Consider the following 27,137-nt stretch of genomic DNA (forward strand, 5'->3'; position numbering starts at 1 on the left):
TCTAGCTACAAAATAAGTGAAGGCAGTCCCAAATCACACATTCAATTAAATATCTGAACAAAGGGCAATTCTGGTTTTTTGATTCCATCCAACAATTACCAAAAAAAAAAAAAAACCATGTATTTTCTAAGCTAATATTCAGTGCTAGGATACTACTTTCATGAGGATGTCATGAAAGTATTTGTTCATCATGGTATCCCCAGCACCTAGATCATTGCCTGACACGTAAGAGTCACTCAATAAATACTTGTTAAGACCAAAAACCCCAAGCAATATTATCTGACAAATAATATTTAAAAGTGAAAACAGAATCATTAATTTATGTAGATGTTTTATCACTGAATAAGTAAAAGCTGTTTTCCTTCTTAAATAAAAAGTATTTTTTCTTTCATGATGAGTTACCCTCACATCCTCCCACCAAATACTTTTAGGACATGTCCCAGTGAATTTCTCTGCTGTACGAGGTTATCAGAGACTCAACATCAATCATTTTCTTCTCTGTGTTACTAACACAGAAAAATTCCCACATTAACTATGAAAGGCTGGAATTGCAACATTACTGTTAGACATATAACATTTTATATCATAAAATACACTAAAAGTAAAAATAGATAAAAGTATGCCTACTACCTAAAAGATTGCCCTGTTAAAGACTGAGTAATGAAATCACACATACACACATTTCCATTTGTTAAAATGTTATTTGCATAGTTTGAGTTGAGAAAATGTTATGCACTAAAAGACATATAAATCTAGTATGTATCAGGCCTCATTTGTGCTATTTTCTATATTAGTATTCTACTGTATAGTATAGTTAAGAATATTTATATAAAAACAAGACATAAAGATTTAAGCTCTCTCAGTTATTAAATGCAAGAGCATCAAAATGGCTTACCAAATTATCACTCCAACTAATTCTACTTGAAGAAGAAAACAAGCTTTAGCCATTCAAGCTAGAAAAGCATTAATTACCACTTCAAAAATACTAGAAATTAACAATAGAAACAAATTTGTACTTCTAGACTTATGAAATGATTTTGATTAAAATAGGCTATTGCTTTCATTAATTTTATTTTTTAGGAATAAATGCAGGTTAATTTCAAATAGTAGCTCCTTGTCCAAACAAATAATATAACATTAATACTAGCTAGGACAACATTTGTTACAGTAATTAAAAGACAGAAATAATGAGTTCTCAGGAATGAATTAAGACTCTTGGATATAGGATGGCTTGAAAAACATGCTAGTAAAAACTGGAAAGTACTAGTGATTAAATCTGATGTCAACGCTAACAACTATTTGTAATTCTCAAACACAGAAAAAACTCCACAGTAAGGAGCTTCTCAAAGAAGCATATGAATAGACTGATATATTAAAAAACAATTCTCATTATGAATCATAAATCCAAAAAATACTTCATAGAAATCTGCAAATTTAGTTTAATATGGCTTTATGAAATATGCACAATGAAAATAACCAGTTATAGTAGCTTTAATTTAGAAGGGATCTTGCATGTACTGGTAATCTAAATCCCTCAACGACAAAAAAAAGACAAGGAAACTGAAACCCAGAGAAATTAGGTGTGTTGCTAAGCATCAATCAAAATGTTAAGTGTCAGTCCCAAGACTAGAACCCAGGTCTTAAGACTTTATAGTCTAGGGTTCTTTCTATTAGACTGCTATATATTCAGTTATAGTCAGCTAGAAAAAAATGTAAGTATTCATCGACGGCATTCATGCTGGAATTTAAAAGGCTTTGCTCTTTTCCCTACTTATATGCCACCCAAATAGAGCTGGGTTTTCATTTGTTCATTCTTCCCATACCCCAGTCTCAGAGGTTTACAGCTCCCCTTTACATGCCCAATATTACTCTCTTCCGTTATCCTCTTGAATCCATCCTTCCTCATCTCTCAAGAATCTTGCTCCATCAATAATTGCCATCTCTTTTCTATTTTCAGACTTTCTGTAGGACAGCTCACGTGGCAGCTGGCTTCCTTTATAGCAAGCAAGAGAGAGTGCCCAAGATAGAAGCCCCAGTCTTTTGTAACCTAATCTTAGAAGTGACATCCCATCATTTTTGCCAAATTTTATTCATTAGAAGCAAGTCACTGAGTCCAGATCTCACTCAATGGAAGAGAGTTATACAAGGGAGTGAATACCAGAATTATAAGAAGCCATCTTAGAAGCTGCCTGCCACAGCTTCTAAAGAAGAAATGCGTAAGGGAGGTTTGCTAACCAGATACCAAGACTTCTTACGAAGCAAGCGATTAAGCGATGTGGTATTGGCAAAAAGACACATAAACTGACTAATGGAATATAATAGAGAACCCAGAAACAAATTAATATATGTTTGGAACTTTGGAAAATGGCAGAAGTGATATGTCAGATAGTGAGGAAAGGAGGGCCTATTCAGTAAATAGGGGTAGAAAAAGTGGTTATCCACATGGCAATGGTATCCCTAACCTCCTCTCACATCATTAAAAACAACAAGAACAACAGAACTCTTAGTGAAAATATAGGTGAATATTTTTTAGACCATTAGATAGAAAATATTTCTCCAACTAGACAGAAAGACGTTGATTATAAAAGATGGATAAATATGATTATATTCAAATTAAGAACGTTATTCATTGAATGACATCTTAAGATAGTGAAAGACAGATTTAAAAACTGGAAAACACAATCAAAAAACTATTAGTGTCAAGAATATATAAAGAATTCATACAAGTCAATGAGAAAACGAAAAACAACCCAACAGGCAAAAGATATGAACAGATATTTCTTATAAATAATACATATATAAAGAAATATTCAGTATTATGAGTGATAAAAGAAATGTAAATTAAGACCACAGTGAGAATAATCCATTCCGTTGGCAAAAATTTAAAAGTCTGACAATACTAAATGTGAGAGACAATACACCTCCAAAGGATCTTATTTACATTGCAGGTAAAAAGTAAATTGAGGCAACCACTTTGAAAATAGTTTGAAATTATCTCCTAAAGTTAAACATTAGCAACACTCCATCATTGAGGGAGTGGATGTGAAAATGGGGGTATAACCACACAATGGAATATTATGTGGCAGCCCAAAAAATGCACAAGAATGAATGAATTTTAGCAAAATATTAAGTGTATAAGGTCAGCCTTAAAAGATAAGGTTTTTAAATTAAAGTTAAAAACATCTAAAATTTAAAACTTCCCAATGAACATGGAATTCGGAATGACAGTTACCTCAGGTCAGTGAAAGCACGTTAAGGAAGGAACTTATAAGATTAGATGTTCGTTATTGTCCAAAATCTAGTTTTGCTCTGGGTGATGGTTACAGAGATACTTATTACATTATGAAAAATAACTAGGTAAATACATAAACGCCAAGCATGAACTAATAATGAGAGTATGTCATGAAACAAAGACATGTTTAATCCAATGCTATGTACCTAAGTTTTTTAAAAAAGGTCCCACAAGCTACATGAAGCTTTGATTTCAACTTGCATGTTAATCATGCTCTTCACCAACTCCTATATCAAGTATGATTTGTATGATATGGTACATCTTATAATATCTGTTATTTCAAATGTAATGGTCTTACTTCCTTACCAAGAATATAAATATTTCTACCATACATACTGTCTCTGAAAAGTACTGACCATAGAGTAAGTGCTAAATACTTGTTAAATGCTTGATATACTTTGTATATTTGTTCCTGCCCAAATCCCATATTGAACTGTAATCCCCAGTGTTGGAGGTGGGGCCTGGTGGGAGATGTTTGGGTTATTGGGGTAAATCCCTCATGGCTAGGTGCTGTCTTCAGGACAATGAGTTCTCGTGAGATCTGGCCATTTAAAAGTGTGTGGAACCTCCCCCTCAACACTCTCTCTCTCTCACTCCTGCTTTTGCCATATGATGTGCTTGCTCTTGCTTCATGAACTTCTTCCATGATTATAAGCTTCCTGAGGCCTCCCTAGAAGCCGAGTAGATGCCAGCACCATGCTTACTGTAAAGCCTGCAGAACTATGAGCCACTTAAACCTCTTTTTTTTTTAAAGAAATTACTCAGTCTCAGGTATTTCTTTATAGCAATGCAAGAATGGCTGCATATAACACTCATATTTAACTTATTCCTCAAATAGCCAAGAGTAAAGCTATGAAACCTGCATCCTAAATTTCTTTAAAAATATTATATCACCACATTTAATGTTTCCTACTGCTTTACTTGGGAAAGGAACTTAGACCAAAATCACCTTCTCACCTGTTATGGCTGAGGGAAGCAGTGATGGGGGTCGGCACCACAATCTGTAACCCCTCCCCTTCTATCTCAGTACCAACAAGGCAGATGAGCTGGAGTTCTGGTAATCCTACACAGTTTACTTCATGCCAGCTTTTGCCTGAAAGAACATCATTGAATGGACAATAATGTTTATTAAATACAAAAGATAAAAACTCCAAACTTCTACCTAATACTCAGCTGAGCAAATATCACTCATAACACTACCTCCTATCTTTGCTTTTCTAATAGCTTCTGTTACTCAATAATTCCCAATGTAAATAAATAAATTGCAAAATTAACAGCAAATGCATAAAAGATTGCTTATTATAATGTTAAGAATGCTATATCCCAATCCAACCCCCCAAATCCCTACCACAGTCCCAATAACAAAACAATATAAACAAACAACTTACTTTCCATGAGGTCCAGGTAAACCAAGAATGCTATATAAACTTGAGTGGCATCTCCTATATCTAATTCCATCATTTCTAAATACTGAAAATAAAATATAATTGTCAAATTGAGAAGGAAAAATTATTTAATATTTTCTTTCAATCAACAAGTAGTCATTAAGTATATATAACCTATAAAATTCTTCTAGGTATAGTGGAAGTTAAAATGCAATATAAGGTCTTAGAGATCACTGTCTCTAAAGAACTTGTGACTGTTAAATACATGCACACTTAAAATTGTTAGGCAAATAACAATATATGACTGTAAGTGATTAAAAACCAGGTAAACAGAATAAAAAACATGACACAGCAGGTCAGAAGAGCTCTACTCAGAGGGATTGGTGAAAGATTTATAGCAGAGGTGGGATGGGATACAAGTTGAGCACTGAAGAACATTATGATTTAAGTAAATGGAGAAGTAGAGTAATAGGGCAGGTAATCACACAAAGGTGGGATTAAGCCACATACATTCAAGGGCCTGTAAAGAAACCTATCTGCCAGCAATAGAGAAACCTTTTTAATAAAATTTGTGTCGGGACATGTTGGTGGGTACTGTGTATTTCCCTGGCCTCTTATTTGCATATGGAGAGAATCTGCTAGAGTATCAGTCCTAACCTCTCTACCCACTCTTTCTCACTTTAAGAGTAGGGAATTATTTCATCATTAGATTTTTTAAAAGGGATTGACAAGGAACTAGAGAAAGCTGCTTCTTTCAGACTACTGGTCAGCATAAGGGGAACACTTTCCAGGGGCCTACACCTGCAGGAGAATTCTGAGGCTGCCCAGCTATGCCAGTGACTAGGTGGATATGCAGGGCTAATGCTGAGTTGAATTATTAGCAGACCTGCATGGGGACAGGCCTAAAGTCACATTCTCCCATCAGCTTCCGTGTAACTGGAGGATACAGTTACAGGAGGATAAGGGTTATTAGTTGTCTACTTCAAACATGTTTTGAAAATAACACCCAAAACAATTTTGAGCCAGGTTACAAGGCCTTGGTGGTCAAGCTATATGTGTGATTTTATCAGTATGGAAACACTGAGGATTTCTAAGCAGGAGAATAATAAAATAAAAGTGTGTTAGAGGATAATAAGTCTGATACCATTTTACTGGATGAACCTACATAATTTTCAAATTAACAGAAAGGTGAAATTGGAAAAACAAACAGCCCCTATTGCTTTATTACTTCTTTTCTTTTTCTTCTAAAAATTAATCTGATCCTTCAAGAAGAGAAATCAAAAGGGGAGATTTGATGGTCAGGGTGCATACAGCCATTAACTTGAAAAAGAAAACAATCTACAAGTATATAAACCGAATAACAACACCAAATCTAGATAAGGTTTTAAAAAGTTGTTACTGGTGTTTCATTTATTAAGTACTTATATAGTGCTCTCTGTATGTTGAATGTCTTACAAATATTAATTAATTTAATCCTGTAACAACCCTATAAGTAAGTATGGACTATTAATATCCCCATTTTTCAGGTGAGGAAACTAAGGCATAATGAGATCAAGCAATTTGTGTCAAATTACAAGGTTGATACGTGACAGAATCAGGATTTAAACTGAGTCTGATTTTGAGTTCACGCGCCTAACCAATATGCTGCCTCTGCATGTTATTGTTTCCCTAAAAGGGCACTAAATAATATTTCCATGCTATTGTTTCTTTTTCTCACCTTTTGGGAGGATGAAGGGGACAGAGTAGGAAGATAAAATTAAGCAAGAGAAGCTGAAAAAGGTTAACTCTTCAAACTTAATACCTTTAAATTTTTTCTTGGCTGCTTTTAGATGATTACGAATTATTGCTCTCTAGCAGAAGAGCGCAATTCTGTTAAAGTACCGTACAGACCAGTTTTTGAGATTCTTACAAAACCCACATCTCCATTCACTGCCTGTTCACTGCTTGGAACCTTACTGGTACAAGGCAGTAATGTCTCAAGCAGAAGCAAGCAAGGGACTATCTTTATCTCTCTTGCTGCTAATGTAGAAAAAGACACGCAAAATGTGAGTAGCTCTGCATTGAGCAAGAACCTATTCAAACTTTCGAAGAAATCTGAAATACTAAGAATCTGCACCTTTGCAAAATAAAGATGCACTCTGGGCCCAAGGCTAAGTGTAAACGTGACTGTCCCTAAATCTTTATCATTATGGACCCGCAGACCTTACCCATCGCCCACAAATTGTCTTGCATGGTTACTGTGAGGATTAAATAAATTTATCCCCCAAAGGGGATTTACCTAGACAGCAAAACCTGTGGAGCGCTTATTAGGGATCTCCGGCTTGAGAGGGGCGGAGTTACTGTCTGGCTCTCAGTTCCAGAATGGCTTTGGCTGGGGGGTTGGGAAAGTGTCGGGGGATAGTGCAACTTGTTTAAACAAAACCGATGCTGCCTGAGGCTGGCAGTTGTGCACACCGGTCCCCCTCGGTAAGGGGGGCGCGCGTCCTCAGCTCTCCCGCTGAGGGAGAAAGAAAGACAGCTGCCTGGGAGTTCTCCCCGGGTTAGGGGCCTGGACGGCGCCCTGCTCCTCTCGCGCCTCCTGACCTTAGGGTGGGTGCCCATCCAGGCGTCCTCGGGGGCCCACGAGGGAGCTCCGCCGCCGTCGCCAAAGCCGCGAACGCCGCCCGGACCCAGGCCGCTGCAGCCGGGGATCGGCTCGGAATCGCCGCGCTCCTCCATGCCGGCCAGTGCGGCGCTCCCGTGGTGCACCACTACCCGCGCCCGGCCAGAAGCAGCGGCGCGCGCGCCTGTGGGTTCCGCTTCCCCGAGGCTCGCAGCGGCCGCGCGAGAGGGCTCAGAAACTGGGAGGAAAGTTGCATCAGCCCCTCCTTCTGACCAAGGTAGCTAGAACCTGCGCGAACGCTCTCTAGTTTCGCACTGCGTTTATTCAAATCTGAACAAATTCTAGCGTGAAAAATATTAAAGAGTAGCCTGCGCCCAGAAGCTCTTAATCCTCCTTAAGTCAGTGCTGCCGATGACTCTCTGAGAAAGTTGGGGGATACATACGTCCTCTTTGCCTTCAGCAGTGGGGTCCTGGTTTCTGATTGCTGGGAACGGGAAAAGCCTAACTCAGTGCCCTGACATAGAACTTTAAAGTAGAACCATAGTTTCAGGGTGGACCCACGTTTCAGGATTAGAGGAAACACGAGTTGCTGAATGAGTGTTCAGAAAGGTAGGATACAAACTAGCATAAGCATGTGATCTAGAAGCCAAGGATGAGGAGTTTCAGACAGGCAGAGTAGCACATTTTAAGTGTTTTTAAATTTACTGTGAGTGAAATGGGAAGCTATTGGAGGCTCCTGTCATATTTTCATAGGATCACTCAGACTGATATGTTAAGGATAGACTGGAGGGAGCAAGGACACAAACAGGGACTGGTTAGGAGGCTATCACATTGAACAGGACAAGGGTTACTCAAAATCCAAAGTCCCAGGCAGGACATAACTTCTGTTTCCAACCATGATAGACTAAAACCCTACTGGACCATCCCCCAGCAGAAAACAACTTGGACACAATGCAAAAAGCTGAATATACTAGAATGTGAACAGTGGACTGGTAGGAAGGGCAAGCTTGCTTGAAGATGAGGAACTCCACTTCAACACAATACAAAAAGTTGAATATACTGGAATGTGAACAGTAGACTGGTAGGAAGGGCAAGCTTACTTGAAGATCAGGAACTCCACAAGAAAATTCCTTTCTCTTTGGCATTTAGCTTGTGGCAAAGTGCAGTCCAGAAGTCAGGCTCAGCAGTACCAAGTGTGCATGTATAAAACTTGTCAGTTATTCTTATCTGGGGAAGCAGAAAAGTGAAGACAGAAAATTTTGAATTCTGAAGAGATTAAGAAATCCCAAGGAAGGAGTCAGAGAGTGGATCCCCAAACTGTCAACCCACATCTCTGAGAGATCCTGAACCACCCAAAACAGAATCACAGCAGCTCAGTTAAAAACAAAAGATCTGAGCTGAGACCAGAGCTATCTCCAAAAGGGAGAGAGTTTTCAGTTAAAATCTAGCCAGGAAAATTACCTACTAATACAAAGGAAATAACACCCATCAGAGAAGAATAATAGAATCCAGACTCTCTCCTTAACACTCATAAAGTCCATAATACTATCCAAAACTGTCTGACGTATGAAATTCAAGGAAATGGATTGCATACTCTAGAGATCGACCCTGAGACGAATCAGATGTTGAAACTGACAGATAAGGATTTTAACGTGGCTATTATAACTATCCTCAATGAAGTAAAACATGTTTTCAGTGAATGAAAATCTCAGGAGACAAATAGAAAATCTCAGCAAAGAAAAAGAAAAAGAGATTTTTAAAACGAAACAAATTCTGAAAATTGAAAATTATAATTTTAGAAATAAAAAATTCACTGAGTGAATTTAACAGCCAAAAAGAAATTACGGAAGAAAAAGTAGGGAACTTGAAGACAGAGCAATAGAAATTATTAAAAGTAAACAACAAAGGGAAAAATTATCTTTAAAAAGTGAGTAGACACACAGAGATTTGCTGCACGTCAGACAATCCAACATGCATGTAAATAACAGAAGTAGAAGGAAAAAAAGGACAAAAAATTTTTGAAGAAAGATTTCCCCAAATTTGATGAAAAACATTTACCAATACAAAATGCTAAATATACAGCAACTAAAATAAACACAAAGAAGTCTACATTATAATAAAACGATTGAAAGTCAAAAAGATAAAGAGAAAAGCTTGAATGCATCAAAAGAAGTAACACATCATATACAGGGAAAAGAAGGGCATCTATTATTGAATGAAATATAAAGCCACACATGAAGATTCATATGTTACCCTCAAATATATTACATTTGAATGAGCGTTTGCCACTACAAAGCAGCTACTAAGCCCAAAAGAAGAAAATGGCACTGAAATTAATAGGGTCATTGAAGCACAAAACAATGACACTAATTCAAGTGATTGGAAGTGAATAAATCTCTCCGACTCCTAAAGATCCAAATCAATTCATATGATGGCGTTTTTTAAAACCTTAAGAGTATTTTGTTGCTAAACTGAGTAGAGGGAAAATTTTGTAAATCATTAAGGATATCCAATGTGATTAGGGACTGTATGAACCAGCCTCAAACATCTTCAGGGGAAGAATTTCAGCTTATGTTCAAGAAAAAATAATTGGGGGTATGGAAAACTAGAAGGATGAAGAAACCACAAATCAAAAAAGCAACAGATAAATGCCATCCTTTGGCAAATAGATTAAATACTGTTGCTTAGAAAAAGCATGATACATTCAAGCATGAATATTACATGCTTTTCAAAAGAGTTGAAGAATGAAAAGGGAGTGTCTCTTAGCTTCCCTGTTAGTGCAAACTTTTAAATAGGTCTTGGTGATTGGGAATGGCTAAGAATGAGCACAAAGGATTTGGGAACACTTAGACAACCTAGTATTTTAAAGTACAGAATCAAAATGGCTATTGTGTCAATCTAGAGTGAAATCCACTAGAGAACAGAGGAGAGTTTCAGTGTCTGGTAGCCTGGAGGATTTCTCCTTTTGTAAATGCTTCAATAGTTCACTCTATTAGAGAACCAAAGTAGTGGGGGGCGGGGGGGGGGGGGAAGCTAGATAAGAAGCTAGATAAGAAACAACGAATGAAATCCCCTCGAGTATATTGGATTTAATCAAATTCATTGTAATCTGGCACTTGCTGAACTCATTTCCCAATGATATCCTGATTCAGATCATTTTATTCCTACAAACATCTGTAATGTCTAGCCAGAGACATATTAATTCAGTAAGAGTCTCAAGAGGAAATGCGAACACTGAATTGTGATGTGAATCTCTAGTGTGGAAAGAAAATTTAAAAAAAGAAGAAGAAAAGCTTTTACACAGTGTTGTGTGAGACCGTGATTCCAAGCTGAAAAATGTAACCTAGCATTCTGGATCAGCTTTTCATTCACTGGTTGTAAGGAGGTTCATATGTATCTTGTTGCTTTTTTTGTACACAAAACACACAATTTCCCATTCTCTGTGTTTCAAGAACAGAGAAAGATTCAAGAGAATGATTCAATATTGTAAAGATGGCAGTTTCCTCCAAAGTTATTTACAGATTCTAGCAATTCAAATTAAAATCCCAATAAGGATTTTCTTAATACCTGATGAGCTGAAATGTGGGCATAAAGGGCCGAAAATAACCAAGACCCTTTTTGTGAACAAAAGGAAGGAAACTTTTGAAGTTAAAGTTCTGAAATATAAACATCTTATAAAGATAAGGTTTTAAGCCAAATTTAAAATCTTACAAAGATCTCTAATTACAAGTATGTGATATTGTCACACGGATAGGTAAAACCAATGAAACAAAATAGAGAGCCAGGCAACAGACCCATACAAATGTGGACAGAAGTAACACTGCAGATGCAAGAAGGGAAGGAGAGAAAGGATGATTGACTACATGATGTAGGCAAACACTTTTAAATCTCTAGGAGAAAATATAAAAAGAATATTTTATGACCCCAAGATAGGGAGTGATTTCTTAAACAAGACACAAAAAGCACAAACCATATGCAAAAAAAAATTTGGTAAATTTAGCTGTATCTCAGTTAAGAATTTCCAACCCTAAGAAAATGGAGGGAAAATGACATCTGTAACACATCATTGAAAGAAAAGATACCCAGAATATATACAGAACTCCTAAAAATCAATTAGGAAACAAAACAAAACACTCCTTAGGTTAAAAAATGAGAATAAACAGAAGAAAAGAGACAAAAAGTCAGCAAACATAACGATGTTCAGCCACAATGATTGAGTGAGAAAATGCAAATTAAGGTAAGAAGATACCATAATACACCTATCAGATTAGAAACAAAAACCAAGAGTTGGCGGAAAAGTAGACCAAAGGAAAGATGCACAAATCTACGATCCAACAATTCTAGTCCCAGGTATATATTCTAGAGCAATATTTTTAAATGAAGTGCCAGGACCCGTGAAATAAATTGAGTGGGTTGAGTACAGTATTTAAAAAGGAATTATTTAAAACATACATAAATTTCCAATCAACAACTTGAATGAATATCATAAAAACCTAATGTATAGTCAAAATGTTCGTTATAGAAGAGTATATATGATATTTGATTTGTAAAAAATTCAAATATAGCAGCTTTATTCATAATAGCCCAGAAGTGGAAACAACCCAAATGTCCCTCAACTGATAGAATATATAAAGTGGTATGTCCATACAGTGGAATATTATTCAGCATTAAAAAGGAATAAAGTACTCATGCTACATCAATAGACCTTGAAAACATAGTAAGTGAAAGAAGCCAATCACAAGGGATCACATGTTATAGAATTCCGTTTATGTGTAATGTCTAAAATAGGCAAATCTATAGAGACAGAAATTAGATTAGTGAGAGAGTAGGGTGAGCTGGGTGACATGAGGATTGATCACTAATGAGTATTCGTTTCTTTTTGTGGTGATAAAAATGTACTAAAATTGATTGTGATCCTGTTGCATAACTATGAATATACTAAAAACCTTTGCAATGTATACTTTAAATAGGTGAATTGTATGGTATTTGAAGAAAAATTCAAATGCAGCAAAACTAACACACATTTAAGAGATGTACCAGAGTTCTCCAGAGAACAGAAACAAAAAGAGAGAAAGATATTAATTTTAAGGAATTGGCTCATGTGATTGTGCAGGTTTGAAAACCTGAAATCTGTGGAAGGCAGGCTGGCAGGTCGGAGACCCAGGAAAAATCTTATGTTGCAGTCTTGATCCAAGGACAATCCGGAGTCAGAATTCCTTTCTTCATGGAGAATCCCATTCTTTTAAGGCCTTCAACAGATTGGATGGCAACCCACATTATGAAGCGTAATCTGCTTTACTCCAAGTCTACTGATTTAAATGTTAATCACATTTGAAAAATATCTCACAGCAATATCTAGACTGGTTTGATGAAGCAACTGGGCACCCTAGCCTAGTGAAGTTGACTCATAAAATTAACCATCACAGGAGGCAAAGTTCTAAACAAAATGAAGAGACTGATTAACACAAAATTCAGTCTAGTGCTATCTCTGGAGAATGGAACAAAGCATTGTGACAAGAAGGGACTCAGGGCTTCAGACTTAATGGTCATGTTCCGTTTCTCAAGGTGGGTGCTGAGTATATGGATATTCATTTTATTAGTAATATTTAAATTAATATATTAGTTTATGGATCATATCTGTTTATAATATATTTCATGTTTATTAAATATTTTTATTAAAATTTTTCTAATATCTAGTACAAAGGAATAGTAAGTTAGGCAATTTCTGTAAATAAACAGATGCGTATATGCAACCTTAAATAATGCCTGGCTTTGTAAATATGAAAAGACATCAAAAGCAACCCATGGCCCAAAAAATATCCCATCTCTATCTCTAGATATTTAGTCAACATCTGTTATCAACATGGATATTGAGTCTCACTGAAGAGGACTGAGTACAAACCCACATTGAAAATGTGCAAATTAAAAATGCCCTATTAAAATTACCCCAAAATGTTAATGGTTGTGGTGGAGTAGTGAATTATGAGTGTTTTTTTTTCTTTTTTTACCCCATTTTCAACATTTTTTAAAGTTCTGTAGTAAAATAAACTTTAATAAATCATTGAATTTTAGTCTTTGGCCTAGAAGGACTGATCTAACACTCCACATTCATGTTAAGATATCTCTTACGGCATATTTACCTTGCTTTAAATGTCCCTCCCTGCTTTCTTCTATTCCTCTCTCCTTCTCCCTCACTCTGTCCTTTCTTCCTTATTTCCCTTCCTTCCTTCTTTCTTTCCTTCCTTCTTCTCCTCCCCATCTAAAATATCCAGTACAACATTAAACAGACACAATGAGATATGATATTCTTATCTTGTTCCTGATCACAGGAGGAACACTCAGTCTTTCACCATTAAGGATGATGTTAGCTGTAGGCTTTTTGTCAATGCTGTTTATTACATTGAGGAAGTTCCCTTCTATTCCTATATACTGAGAATTTTTATGAGGAATGCATGTTGGATTCATAAATGCTTTCTTTGCATTTCTTGAGATGATCATATGGTTTTTCAAGTTTGTTAATAAATCGCATGGATTGATTTTTTCTCATTCTTATTGTTGTAAAATACCTATAACATAAAATTTACTATTTTAAGTGGTATTAAATATATTCATAATGTTGTGCAACTATTACCCATATCCATCTCCATGACTCTTTTATCTTTAAAACTGAAACCTATACCCATTAAACAATAACTCCCCATTTCCCCAACCTCATCCCCTTGGTAACTACCATTCTATTTTGTCTCTGTAATTTTGACTAAGTACCTTATATAAGTTGAATCAATATTTGTCTTTAATGATTAGCTTATTTCACTTAGCATAATGCCCTCAAAGTTAACATGTTGTAGCATGTCAGAATTTCCTCCCTTCTTGAGGCTGAATACTATTCCACTGTATGTATATACCACATTTTGCTTTTCCATTCACTAGTCAGTAGACGCCTGGTTTGCTTCCATATTTTAGCTATTGTGAATAATGCCGCTATGAACATGGGTGCACAAATATCTCTTTGAGACCTTGCTTTCAATTTGTTCAACTTGTTTGGGTATATAGCCAGAAGTAGAAGTGTTAGATTATATGGTAATTATATTTTTAATTTCTTGAAGAACTGTCATACTGTTTTCCACAGCAGCTGTACCATTTTACATTCCCAGCAACAGTGCACAACGTTCCAATTTCTCTCCACCCTTGCCAATATTTGTTATTTTCTGTTTTTCTAATAGTGATCCTAATGAGTGTGAAGTGATAAATCTTATAGTTTTGAATTGCATTTCCTAATGATTAGTGATGTTGAGAAACTTTTCATGTGCTTATGGCCATTTGTATATCTTCTTTGGAGAAATGTTTATTCAAAGTCCTTTGCCCATTTTAAAGAAATGATTATATATACAATTATATAAAATCATATAATTTTTTAGCTTTCTCTTTTGCTACTTCCCATCCTATCTCCCAGCCATGCTCTGTTCATTGTATCTCTCAAGTGTGTCATGCTGTTTCATTCCTTGCTCCTGCAGTTCCACCTACCTGGAATTCCCATCTGTTTCCCCCTCTGTGTTCCTTTTCTTAGTCCATGCTACTCATTTTTCTATTCTTATATTATGAATCAGATTATCTTTTTTCAACTTTTATTTTAAGTTCAGCAGTACATGCGCAGGTTTGTTACACAGGTAAACTTGTTTCATGGGGGGTTTTGATACAGATTATTTCATCATCCAGGTATTTAACCTAGTACCCATTACTTATTTTTCCTGATCCTCACACTCCTCCCACCTTCCATCCTCCAATAGGCCCCAGTGTGTGTCGTTCCCCTCTATGTATCCATGTGTTCTCATCGTTTAGCTCCCACTTATAAGTGAGAACATGTGGTATTTGACTCTCTGTTCCTGCATTAGTTTGCTAATGGCCTCCAGCTCCATCCATGTCCCTGTAAAAGACATTATCTCATTCTTTTTTATGGCTGCATAGTATTCTATGATATATATGCACCACATTTCCTTTACCCAGTCTATTATTGATGGGCATTTAAGTTGATTCCATGTCTTCATTATTGTGAGTAGTGCTGCAAGGAACATACACATGCATGTGTCTTTATGATAGAATGATTTATATTCCTTTGGGTATATAACCAGTAATAGGATTGCCTGATTGAATGTTATTTCTGTCTTTAGGACTTGGAGGAATTGCCACACTGTCTACCACAATGGTTCAACTAATTTACACTCCCACCAACAGTGTATAAGCGTTCTTTTTTTCTCTACAACCTTTCCAGCATGTTATTTCTGGACTTTTTAATAGCCATTCTGATGGTGTGAGATGGTATCTCATTGTGGTTATCCTATAATTGTCAGCCTATCACAGCTGCCCCAGAGGCATTTATTTCCTCCTCTTCTTGGCTGTGGTTTTTACTTGAACTTCTCTAATAATCAGTGATGTTGAGCTTTCCTTCATATGATTGTTGTCCACATCTATACCTTCTTTTGAAAAGTGTCTGTTCATGTCCTTTACCCACTTTTTAGTGGAGTTGTTTGGTTTTTTCCTCTTGTAAATTTGCCTAAGTTCCCTTAGACTCTGGATGTTAGACCCTTGTCAAATGCATAGTTGGCAAAAATTTTCTCCCATTCTGTAAGTTGTCTGATTACTCTATTGATAGTTTCTTTTGCTATGCAGTAGCTCAGTTAATTAGATCCCATTTGTCAATTTTTGCTTTTGTTGCAATTGTTTTTCACATCTTCTTCATGAAATCTTTGCCAGTGCTCATGTCCTGAATGGTATTGCCAAGGTTGTCTTCTAGGGTTTTTAGAGCTTTGGGTTTTACATTTACATTTATAAGCCATCTTGAGTTAATTTTTGTATATGGTGTAAGGAAGGGGTTCAGTTTCAAGCTTCTGCATATGGCTAGCTGGTTATACCAGCACCATTTATTGAATAGAGAATCCTTTCCCTATTGCTTGTTCTTGTCAGGTTTGTCAAAGATCAGATAGTTGTGGGTGTGCAGTCTTATTTCTGGGTTCTCTGTTCTGTTCCATTGATCTATGTGTCTGTTTTTGTACTAGTACCATGCTGTTTCGGTTACTCTAGCCCTGTAGGATAGTTTGAAATTGGGTAGCATGATGCTTCCAGCTTTATTCTTTTTACTTAGGATTGTCTTGCCTATTTAGGCTCTTTTTTGTTCCATATGAATTTTAAAATAGTTTTTTTCTAGTTCTGTGAAGAATCTTGATGGTAGTTTAGGAATAGCATTGGATCTATAAATTGCTTTGGGTATATGGCCATTTTAAAAATATTAATTCTTCCTATCCATGCATGCTACTTATTTTTCAATGCTCAATTCAAAGACATCTCTTTAATGAAACATTTCCTAACTATCTCCACCTCTCTACTTCCTTACTTATGCTCTTTTTCCATCATAAGACATAAAATGACTTATAGTATTTGTGCATTTATATGACACATCTTAGTTATTCATGCATTTCCAGCAACTATATCTTGGCACAGAGTAGGCATTGAGCAAATGTTTGAAGGAATGGGTTAATATAATTTAAGGGATGCATCTATTCTTAAATGAGACATAGAAGTGTAGTTTAAATTTGTATAAACTTGTTTTGAATTGGAAAACATTCTTCTGTAGTAACTATTATATATCTCTTGGATGCAGCCAGAGCATAGACAAAACTTTGACACTGAGATAGTTTAATTTCAGCCTTTCCCACCTCAGTCAGTGCTCTTTTTCTCCCTTAATATTCATTCCCTTCTTAGGACCCAGAGTCCTCAGGCCTATGTATCAGAAATCCGTAAAATTTGCTTTGTCACCGAAGAGTCCTATGCTTCAAATTAGGATTCCATTCAGTTCCCTTTATCAAAGCTTCTTATAGTCCATTTCAGTTTAGGTGCTGAGATTTAAAAATCTGATTGAATTAAAAAGATATCATCAAATGTTCCTCTCTCAAGGATTTTCATGTTGAAATTGGCAGAATTGTCAATTCAAGTAAATTTTACATTGTAGGATTTTAGGCTGGATAAGAAAAGCGAGTAAAACAAATCAGGTAGTGAAAGAAAGATATTTCAGTACAAAAGAAAGAAGCCTGGGTAATTCAGCCAAGATACTCTTTCTGCCAACTATGGCCTAGCAGGACTTCTGAGGGGCTGACCACTTTCTCCCTCTTTTTCCAGGGGAGAAGTATTCAAATATTCAACGCTCAAATGATTGGCATTTAGCAATTTCATAAATGTTTGTTGAATGAAAAAATGAGGCAAGCATTTAAAACTTTTTTACATAAGAAGGAATTGATGATCAAAAAGGTCAAGTTTCCAAGGTCACAAAGAGAATAAGTGACACAAGTGAGATGAAAATTCAGCTCCAAGTGTCAGTTGCTCTTTCAAGCCTATCACAGCTGCCCCAGAGGCATTTATTTCCTCCTCTTCTTGGCTGCTGGAGCCATAGACATCTTGAGAAGCTTTCCTGCAAGAAGTCCTCTGGCCACCTCATAGGCCCTGTCCCCACCAGATTGCACTAAGGGTGACAGTCCAAGAGGTTTTGTTGTCCCAGGAGGAAGTCCCTTGTGCTGGAACAGTATGGCAAGGGGATATGAGAGAAAGTGCTTACTTCTAACTTTATGTAGAATCTGTTGGAACAGTCTACTGGCAGTGGAGACAAAGAGATGTGTGTGTACAAACCTGACTTTCCATTCAGCTGATTTTCCATGGAAAGAGCATTATAAGCAATGAATATTTTAAAATATAATTGGCTTTTATTTTTAAATTAGTTTTTTTTTTTTTCAAATTAACTGTCTTATCACTCCTATGAGGGGGGGAAACATTCAAATTCACATTACTGATTTCTGAAGAACTTATGAAACAAATCTGTTAGTAAGATGGGGACTTAACTTTTCCCAGGCTTCCCCTCCACTGCCCCCCAGCCATAATTACAATGATCTTCTGCTGTTGCATACCCTGTTATGACCTTAATATTCTCAGTCACTAAATGAGCACTCTAAATTAAAAGTTTTAAATAGGTGCTTTGTAAGTTATGTGGTTGGGAAACCCTTGACTTTATCTACAGAACAGGTTGTAGTTATTTCAAGAGAACTCCGTGGAGCCGATTTCATTATAATGTCATTAGAGATCATACAGGTTTAGATGCTTCATCATTGAAAAAATAGACTCAGATAAGCTGTTGACTTTAGGTAACTGTATTTGTCTGTCCTCATGCTGTGAATAAAGACATATCTGAGATTGGGTAATTTATAAAGAAAAAGAGGTTTAGTGGACTCACAGTTCCACATGGCTGGGGAGGCTTCACAATTATGGTGGAAGGCAAAGGAGGACCAAAGACACATCTTACATGGCTGCAGGCAAGGGAGCATGTGCAGGGGAACTGCCCTTTATAAAACCATCAGATCTTGTGAGACTTATTCACTATCATGAGACCAGCATGGGAAAAACCTGCCCCCATGATTCAATTACCTCCCACAACACGTGGGGATTATGGGAGCTATAATTCAATATAAAATTTGGGTGGGGACACAGCCAGACCATATCAGTAACAGAAGGAAAATAAGACAGAAATGTGGTTGCCTAGCTTTAAACTCCCTCTGTTTGCAGTGAAGTGAACAAATGATAACTATCAAACCAAGTTTGGCTAAGGAGTGAGGATTTTAGAATTGAAAGATGAGTGGGACATAGTTCAAGAAAGGGAAACAAGGAAGACAGAACAACATGGAGATTGTCTCCATGAAACCTTTCTAACAGTCCCATCACTACCTCCCCTGTGGAAATGACCACACCTTCCTCTATCCCTTCACTGTTGCTGGTACATCTGTTATGGTACTTCTAACAGATGTTTAACTGTCAGCCTCCCCTATAAGACTGTGAGCCCTTTGAAAGTGGGAACAATTCCTGAAAATGGATGGAGGGTAAGGAAATGTCTGTAGGCCATTAGATATAAAAATATGAAGATTAGAGAAGAGATTAGAGCAGAAGACATAGATTTTGAGGATATAACCCCAGAAGACCATATGGAGTGGGAAGACTAGCACACTGTAGGGAGGCACACAGTGAAGGGGCTTGGCTCAGAGACAAGTAGTATCAGAGGAGATCTAGGATGGGAGATTATGTAACCGAGGTCCAGGAAGGTGAGAACCGAAGAGTTTACTGAATCCGCCAATGCTGAGGCCATCTGTTGGTTTTGCAGAACAGTGGGGAGGGCTGATGCCTTACTGCACTGTGATGGGAAAGATGGGAGATGAAGAAGTGGAGAATACAAGTATAGATCTCTCTTCCAAGGAGCTTGGTCAAGCAAAGGGATTGCTAGAAGACACAAGATTTTTTAAAGTTTTTTTTCCTTTTTTTTTTTTGCAGATAAGAGAAGATTGACCAAGTATTTAGCTTCAGAGAAAGGAGTTGACAGAGATCAATTGAAGATTCAGTAGAGAGTGGAATAATAGAGAAAAATCACGGGCTCGAAAGGGAGGCCTCTCTTTCTAGGTGGTGATATGCTTCAAAAGACAGTGGGGAAGACGTCTAATAGTTGCTGAGAAGGATTGATAACAACTAATAAAAAGACTATGGGGCAGACCTGAGGGTGAGTTGGGATTGGAGATCATTAATGTTCACTGGCACCAAAACATCCTGCATACTTATCCATCAAAGGCTACACAATATATCTTCAAAAGTAAATTTCCGGTCAAGCATGGTGGCTGATGCCTGTAATTGCATCACTTTGGGAGGCCAAGGTGGGCAGATCACTTGAGCCCAGGAGTTCCAGACCAGCCTGGACAAAATGGTGAAAACCCGTCTCTACCAAAAAAAAAAAATATATATATATATATATATACACACACACACACACACACACACACACACACAAATTAGCTGAGCGTGGTGATGGACACCTGTGGTCCCAGCTACTGGGGAGGCTGAGGTGGGAGGATTGCTTGAGCCCAGGAGGTCGAGGCTGCAGCGAGCTATGATGGTGCCACTGCACTCCAGCCCCAGCAACAGAGTGAGGCCCTGTCTCAAAAAAAAAAAAAAAAAAAAAAGTGAATCTCCTTTCTTTAGCGGTGAGGGTATGCCAGCAGTTTCATTTTATGTACTAATTGTGTTCTTCCTTCACCCCTTAGTTTCTTTCTTATCTCTTCTCTACTCTCCAACATGCGCGAATTTTCCCTCTTTGTTACTCTGTCCTATTGGCTAATTATGGAAAAAGAAAACCAGCTAAGTGAATCTACTCTTTCACAGCCCTCCTGTGAGGAGGCTTACTGGATTCACAGTAAAGTGAGGCTTCAGGACAGTGTCTACCAAGGGCATTCTTTTATTTTGGGAGGTCTGATCTGGCTCCAAAATTCTCCAAGTCTTAAAACTTTGTGTTACTGGGTGTCTACTCAGTCAAGAATGAATTTCAGAAGCTGAATGTATAAGAAAATACAGACATGCTGCCTTTGTGGTGGTTAAACAAGTGTTTATCATAATCGTGAATAGTTGGGGAGACTTTTCATTTTAGAACTCTACTCAGTCAATAGGTGCATTATGAAAACTGGATACATTGCATCACTGTGAAGGGCTTCAGTCTGCGGTTTGCAAAAGCAGAATAAATTTTCTTGGGGTTGTACCGTTATGTACACACACACACACTCACACGCCCATTGGCAGACAGGGCCACACCTCACGGCTCTGGGGAAGGCCACAGACCTCAGCTGTACGAGCCGAGCCTGGACTAGAGGAACTTTCCGCAAGACTCAGGGCACAGAGCCCCACGGCCACTACTGCCTGCGGGCCGGAGGCGGAGGGGAGCGCCGGCGGCTGCAGGTACGCTGCGCACCCACATTAGGGCCTGGGCGGTGCAGCGGCGGCGGGAGGGTCCTGGGAACCGCAGCCGCCAGGGCCAGTGTGTGAGCCGGCCGGCCCCGGCAAGCCGCATCCCCCGGCCGCCCCTCGTAGCCTCCTTGCTCCCTGGCAGCCGCCGCCTCCCTCAGGCAGCCCAGCAGTGCGCTCGCGGCAGGACCTCCCCGCAGCCCGCCTCGGCCCGGAACATGGCTGCGCGCCCTGCCGCCACCCTCGCCTGGTCGCTACTGCTCCTCTCCTCAGCCCTGCTCCGCGAAGGCTGCCGAGCGCGCTTCGCCGCCGAGCCGGACTCGGAGGACGACGGAGAGGAGCCGGTGGTTTTCCCGGAGTCGCCCCTGCAGAGCCCCACGGTGCTCGTGGCGGTCCTCGCCCGCAACGCTGCGCACACGCTGCCGCACTTCCTCGGCTGCCTGGAGCGGCTGGACTACCCCAAGAGCAGGATGGCCATCTGGTGAGCGCTCACGGGCCCCGGGCCGCCGCGGCGGGAAGCGGGGGCGGCCTGCCCAGACCGGACAGCTCCCGGAGCAGCCGCTGCAGGGAGCCGTGGGGGGGGGGGGGGTCACGCGGGAAATCTGGCGCACACACCCCCTCGCTGCCCGCGCCGCTGGCAGGCGAATCGGACGGTCGGGCTGAGGAGGGACGCGCGGGTCAGTGTGCGCAGGGGGTGCTGATGGGGAGAACCGACCCGCTGGAGCTCTGGAGGGTAGCCTGCGAATTGGGCGGCTTTGTCCCACAAGGGGAATGGGGGACACCCCTCAAGGAGGCTTTCAGTTCCCTCCCTTTCAAATCTTGAGGTTTCCTCTTTCCCCACCTCATACTGCTAGCCCTGACATGAGGGGATACGGTGCCTGTCGCCGTATTCCCCTGTAGACGCGACAGATGGAACGTAACTGCGGTTGGCCAGGGGTTCCATAGTGGCTAGGGCGCCGGAGTGCGCTGCTCTGACTTCCCGGTGCCAGGCTTCTGCTCCAGGCTGGAAATGTGCTTCTAGCTCTCCCAGGGGGACCTGGACCTAGGGGTGGAGATTGGGCGGGGCCCGCGGAGAGTGCCCAACCATGGCACCACCTGGGCCTGGTCTCCTGAGAGCGCTCCGCGCTGTCCCTGCCAGTGCGTCGGGGTTCCATGTCCTGGGGAGCGACGAAGACGCCCTGGGAAAGATAAACAGCCAAGTTTTGTCCCCGGAGGAAAGAAGCTTGGACTTGGTCTCTGTGTCTGCTGCGGGGAGGGCCAGGGGATCAGTGCGGGTGGCTGCCCGCCCCACCTTGTAGAACTTGGTCGTCTCGCACCTTTTATAAACGCGAGGATCAAAGGGCGAGAAGTTAGTTGGTGGCGAGGCGAGCCGCTGAGGAGCTTGTGGAGGACGAGGAGGTGGACGCTGGCCAGGGGAGATGGGCTGTCAGGTACTCAGACAAGAAGACTCTGGCCCCCTGAGGAAGACAGAGCCCAGGTGACTCTGTCTTGTGTTGATAAAGGGAGCTGTTCTCAGTCGAGACAAATCCTTAAAGCAGCGGTTGGGCAAAGAGAGGAAGAGGACTAAAAGCAGCAGCTAGAATTGGCAGCCTCAGAGTACCTGGTGGGAGAGGTGCAAAGGTGCAAAAGCAAACATGTGATATAGTACAGCACTGTGCTGTACACTGCTTTACTATACACCCTGCCATACGTGACTGCCTCGCGGAGAAGGGCATATTACGTGGAAAGAGAGCACTGGGACAGCCAGGCTTTAAAAGAGAAGGAATATTTTTTTTTAACCACTTCAGTACCAAAATAAATTCACACATATCAGTTACCTTAGTTGTTTTTTTTTTTTTAAAGAGATATTTTAAAATATGGTTTTGATCTTTATGCACGATTTAGTTTTTTAAAACGTTACAGTATTTACCATAAGAAGTTGGTGAGTGGTGAAGCAGGTGTCAGGCACATGTTTTGCTACCCGATTTAGAGACATTACCTCTTTTTATCATACAGTAAACTTTTAAGAGGATACTATGATGTTTATTTTGCAAGGAAGAGACAGACTTGCATCAGTTCAGTAAGTCACTTAAAGTCACAGAATTAGTACATGGTGAAACTGGAATTTGAACCCAAGCATATCCCTAAAGGGCACTCTAAAAAGGCAGGGAACATGATATAAACAAAATTTAAATCAACCTGTAATCCACAAATTAGGAGACTTGACTTGTTTATCACTAGTCTGATATGTGATTTGGGGCTGGTTGCTTGGAATCCATAGGCATCAGCTTCCTCATCAATAAAACGAGGAAGTTGGAATAAATGATTTCAAAAATTCTTTATGACTCTTGAATTCCATAGATTCTGCAATATAATTAGGATCAACCAGCATCAATGTACATCCTAAGTTCCCTGTAAGTTCCAGATAGTATGGACACGGGTGTCTTATTTAGATGAGAGAATTCCAGTTCTGCATAGACCTTTGAAATCTGTTTTCCTTTATGTCCAGCATTGGCAGGTTAAGCAAGAAGTACAAGGCTATGCTTACATCAGTCATTGAAGACTCTTCTTTGAACAATCTTCGTTCTGTCTTTAAAACATTGTATAATTCTTTAGGTAACAATAATACAAATCCCAGTTTCGAAATAGTCCTTTTCAGCTCACAAAGGAGCTGTAAAGAACCTTTGGAAATAACTTTCATGTACTGTTATCTCATTTGATTCTTACTATCATTCTGTGAAGAAATAAAATTATCTCTATTTCCCAGAAGAAGAAATGTGTTTAAAGTAATTGACTTACTCAAAATTACATTTATTTATAAATTCCACACGTCATAATAAGAGCTCATGGTTCTTCTAAGAACTTTACATTCATTTTCTAGTTTAAGCTTCCAAATGACCCTATCAGATATGCACTGTTGTTATACCACTTTACAGGTGAGAAAACTGAGGTACAGAGAGACTGTATAAGCACATTCTTCTAATGCATTTTTAAAATAAGAACCAGCCAGGTCAGGGCTGAAAAAAAATGTATTTAGATATGTGTGGTTTTTACAGATAAATATGATTCATTTTATTGGGCAGTGTAAGGTAATCTGAATGGCTTTTAAAGGGTTTGGGGAAGAACCAAATGATTTATAAATCAGATTGGGGCAGTTGTATGGATATGGATGGCTCCTTGATGAGTTGACACTTAGTTTGAACTAAGTTTTGAAGGAAGAGTAAAAATCAACTAAAACCTGGGAAAGAAGGATGGCTCTAGAAAAAGGGATCAGCAAGGCAAAAAACAAACAAACAAAAAAGATGATAGGGCATCAACCAGAGTTTTCTTTCAGGGAGTTGAAGTGGGTGGCAGGTCTAATGACTGCAAGACTACAGATGGATTGTATTGTACCATAGAATCTCTCTGGAAATGCTGACTTCTGGTCTGGCCCTAGGGGAACATTTGGCTGGGAAGTTTATGGGATATAACACTCTGATGGGAGGTGGTACCTCAGTTTAGGATGTTACAGCTTTGAGGTGCTTCTGCCAATTGCTTGCCTCTAGTTTCTCATTCCCAAGCTCTATGCAACATTCCAAGGTACCAAACTGATTAGTATCCATTCTGCAAAGTCAGCACATGCTGATGTCGAAAATGGCTGTGAGCTACCCAGAACTTTATAAAATAGAACTGCAGTGAATACAGAGCCACACGGAGTTCAGCTTCCTCTGAATCTGATCTCAATAACTCACTCTGTGCAGACTCACTCTTCTCATTCATCCACCCACGGGCTAGAGGAACATCTGATTTCTGTCCTAGGTGGGTCAGTGAGAGACCTGGCTTATTGATCACATTCAGACTCCCCTGTTATGTGATCATTTTTCTCACTTTAAGTTCTGGACCAGATCTGCACTGCACATACAGGTAAAATGAGTATCATCAAATCGACCTGGAAGATCGTGCTGTTAAAGAATGTCTGCAATTATCTCAGTTAGCATCAAGTTTATTCAGATTAGTCTGAACAAAGGAAAGTTTATATTTTATAGATTCTTTGTACAAGCAAAAAGGAAAGCTATTTACATTTACCTGTCTGATCTCAAAGTCCACCAAACTAATTGTTTTCCTTCAAATATCACAATCCTGTGATAAGAACCTAAGGAAGATATCTATCTCATGTGTCCTAAAACCTGCACTAAGTTTTAGGGAATTGGCAATATGCTGAGGTGAAGGGAACTGTGAGGCATTGCGACAAGTGGCAGTGTACTTCAGTGGGTTATCCTTAATTCAGTGGAGCCGTGAGCAAGTGGCCTTAGCAACAGAGGGAAGGCTGACCTCATCTCCCTTAAACCTATGATTAGGGAGAGTGGGGCCAAGTACCATGAGAGTGAAAACTGAAGCATGGCACAGGGAAAAACATTTGCCCCAAATGAAACATTAAGTTTTTCTTTTGGAGAGCCTGCTGTTGCTTGTGGGAAGACAGTTGGGATTCACAGAGCCTGTGCAGGCACAAGGCAGTAACTGCTATGTAATTATAGAAAGATCTGGGCATTTTGTTTGGTAGAGTTTTGAAAAGTAACATACTAAATTGGGAACCACTTTATGGATTTTTAAATAAAGAGATGAGCTTCTGTTGACATAAACATAAACAGTGATGAGCTGGGGGATGATCCTAACATTTTGCATACTACTTTATTTCTGCATTGTTTGGGGATTATCTTGAATTTATCTCCACATTTTAATGTCTAATCAGTAGCATTTTCATAACTGTTTAACTAGAAATGCTAATATACTTTATGTTTATAAAATGTTCCAAACTATTATCAGTGACATTTTTCAGCACCAGTGGTAAGAATGGTGTCATATTTTATCATTACAATCTTGACATTAAATATTGTATGTTATCCCTACAGATAGAAGTCTTGGTTTATGACTGAAAAAGCAGATGATGCCTTAGTCCCCTTCTCTCTGTTCATCTATTTTCCTCACCTTTTTCTTCCTTTCCTCATTTTCCCAATCTGGTAGTTTAGCGTGGAGGGCATCAACCAGAGTTGGAGGAAGAAATATACAAGCTTAGGGTCAGATAGACTAGAGCGCAAATCTGTGTGTTTGTGGGCACATCAGTAAACTTCTAAGACATGATTGCCTTGTCTTCAAATAACTGATAGTAACACCTGTCGCAAAGAGTTATTGTTACAAGTAAATGATACAAGGTATGCACAATGTCTTTTACATAAATGCTACTAAGTCAATGATAGTTGCTATTTCTTTTCAATCTTTTCCTTTTTCTCCTATCTCCTTTGCCTTTACCTGTCAAAATCAAGATTTTAAAAAATCTTCAAATGGAAATTCGTTTAGTTTCTTCTTTCCAACAACAACAACAAAATATTAGTATAGAAAACTAACATTTACCTGGATGCAGTGGCTCATGCCTGTAATTCTAGCACTTTGGGAGGCCGAGGCGGGCAGATTTCTTAAGCCAAGGAGTTCAAGACCAGCCTGGGCAACATGGTGAAACGCCATCTCTACAAGAAATGCAAAAATTATCCAGGCACGACGGCATGCACCTGTAGTCCCAGCTACTTGGAAGACTGAGGTGGGTGGATTGCTTGAACCCAGGAGATGGAGGTTGCAGCAAGCCGAGATTGAGCCGCTATACTCCATCCTGGGCAACACAGCAAGACCCTGTCTCAAAAAAAAAAAGAAAAGAAAAGAAAAAAGGGAAGGGAAGGGAAAAAGAAGAAGGAAGGAAGGAAGGAAGGAAGGTAGGAAGGAAGGAAGAAGGGAAGGAAGGAAGGATACATTTATGGAGGCACTGTTCTAAACATTTTGGTATCAAAACTGATTTACTCCAGAGAACAACCCTAGGTGGGAGATGCCATTACATTCTACTCTATTATTTTACACAGAAGGAAACTGAGGCACAGAGAATATAAATAACTTGCCTGAGGTCACTAGGCTAATGCATGGTGGAGCCAGGATGTGACCTAGGCAGCTAATGTTGCAGACCGAGTATAGATGGTCTGCTTAAGATCATGAAAAGACCAATTAGTTCTAGTTTTTGCTTCTGTCAGTTGACCCAACTTGGGAAGAT

General features: G+C 39.2%; 2 protein-coding genes and 1 long non-coding RNA gene across 7 annotated transcripts in view; 2 read left to right on the plus strand and 1 right to left on the minus strand.

Moving 5' to 3' along the window:
• TSEN15 (tRNA splicing endonuclease subunit 15) overlaps positions 1–7,492 on the minus strand; it is a 22,577-nt gene extending 15,085 nt beyond the window's left edge. For 3 of the 5 annotated variants that reach the window (XM_003893403.1, XM_009191789.1, XM_017951381.3), the window contains exons 1-3: positions 7,261–7,491; positions 4,681–4,762; positions 4,250–4,385 (exon numbers count right to left, since the gene is read on the minus strand). In XM_003893403.1, coding sequence (XP_003893452.1) covers positions 4,250–4,385; positions 4,681–4,762; positions 7,261–7,395 — 353 coding nt within the window. In that variant the 5' untranslated portion in view covers positions 7,396–7,491. Of the gene's footprint in view, positions 1–4,249; positions 4,386–4,680; positions 4,763–7,260 lie in introns of all 5 variants that reach the window. The other 2 variants (XM_003893402.2, XM_009191805.2) reach the window with 1 other exon arrangement.
• Positions 7,473–19,954, plus strand: LOC103879173. Its single transcript, XR_639669.1, has 2 exons — positions 7,473–7,556; positions 19,637–19,954. It is a non-coding gene; the product is annotated as an uncharacterized LOC103879173 (long non-coding RNA).
• An 804-nt stretch (positions 19,955–20,758) lies between these two features.
• Positions 20,759–27,137, plus strand: part of COLGALT2 (collagen beta(1-O)galactosyltransferase 2) — a 101,036-nt gene continuing 94,657 nt past the window's right edge. The window contains exon 1 of the mRNA XM_003893401.5: positions 20,759–21,569. Coding sequence (XP_003893450.3) covers positions 21,307–21,569 — 263 coding nt within the window. The 5' untranslated portion in view covers positions 20,759–21,306. The remainder of the gene's footprint in view (positions 21,570–27,137) is intronic.

This window comes from Papio anubis, chromosome 1 (assembly GCF_008728515.1).
Source record: "Papio anubis isolate 15944 chromosome 1, Panubis1.0, whole genome shotgun sequence".
In the NCBI taxonomy this organism is placed as follows: Eukaryota; Metazoa; Chordata; class Mammalia; order Primates; family Cercopithecidae; genus Papio; species Papio anubis.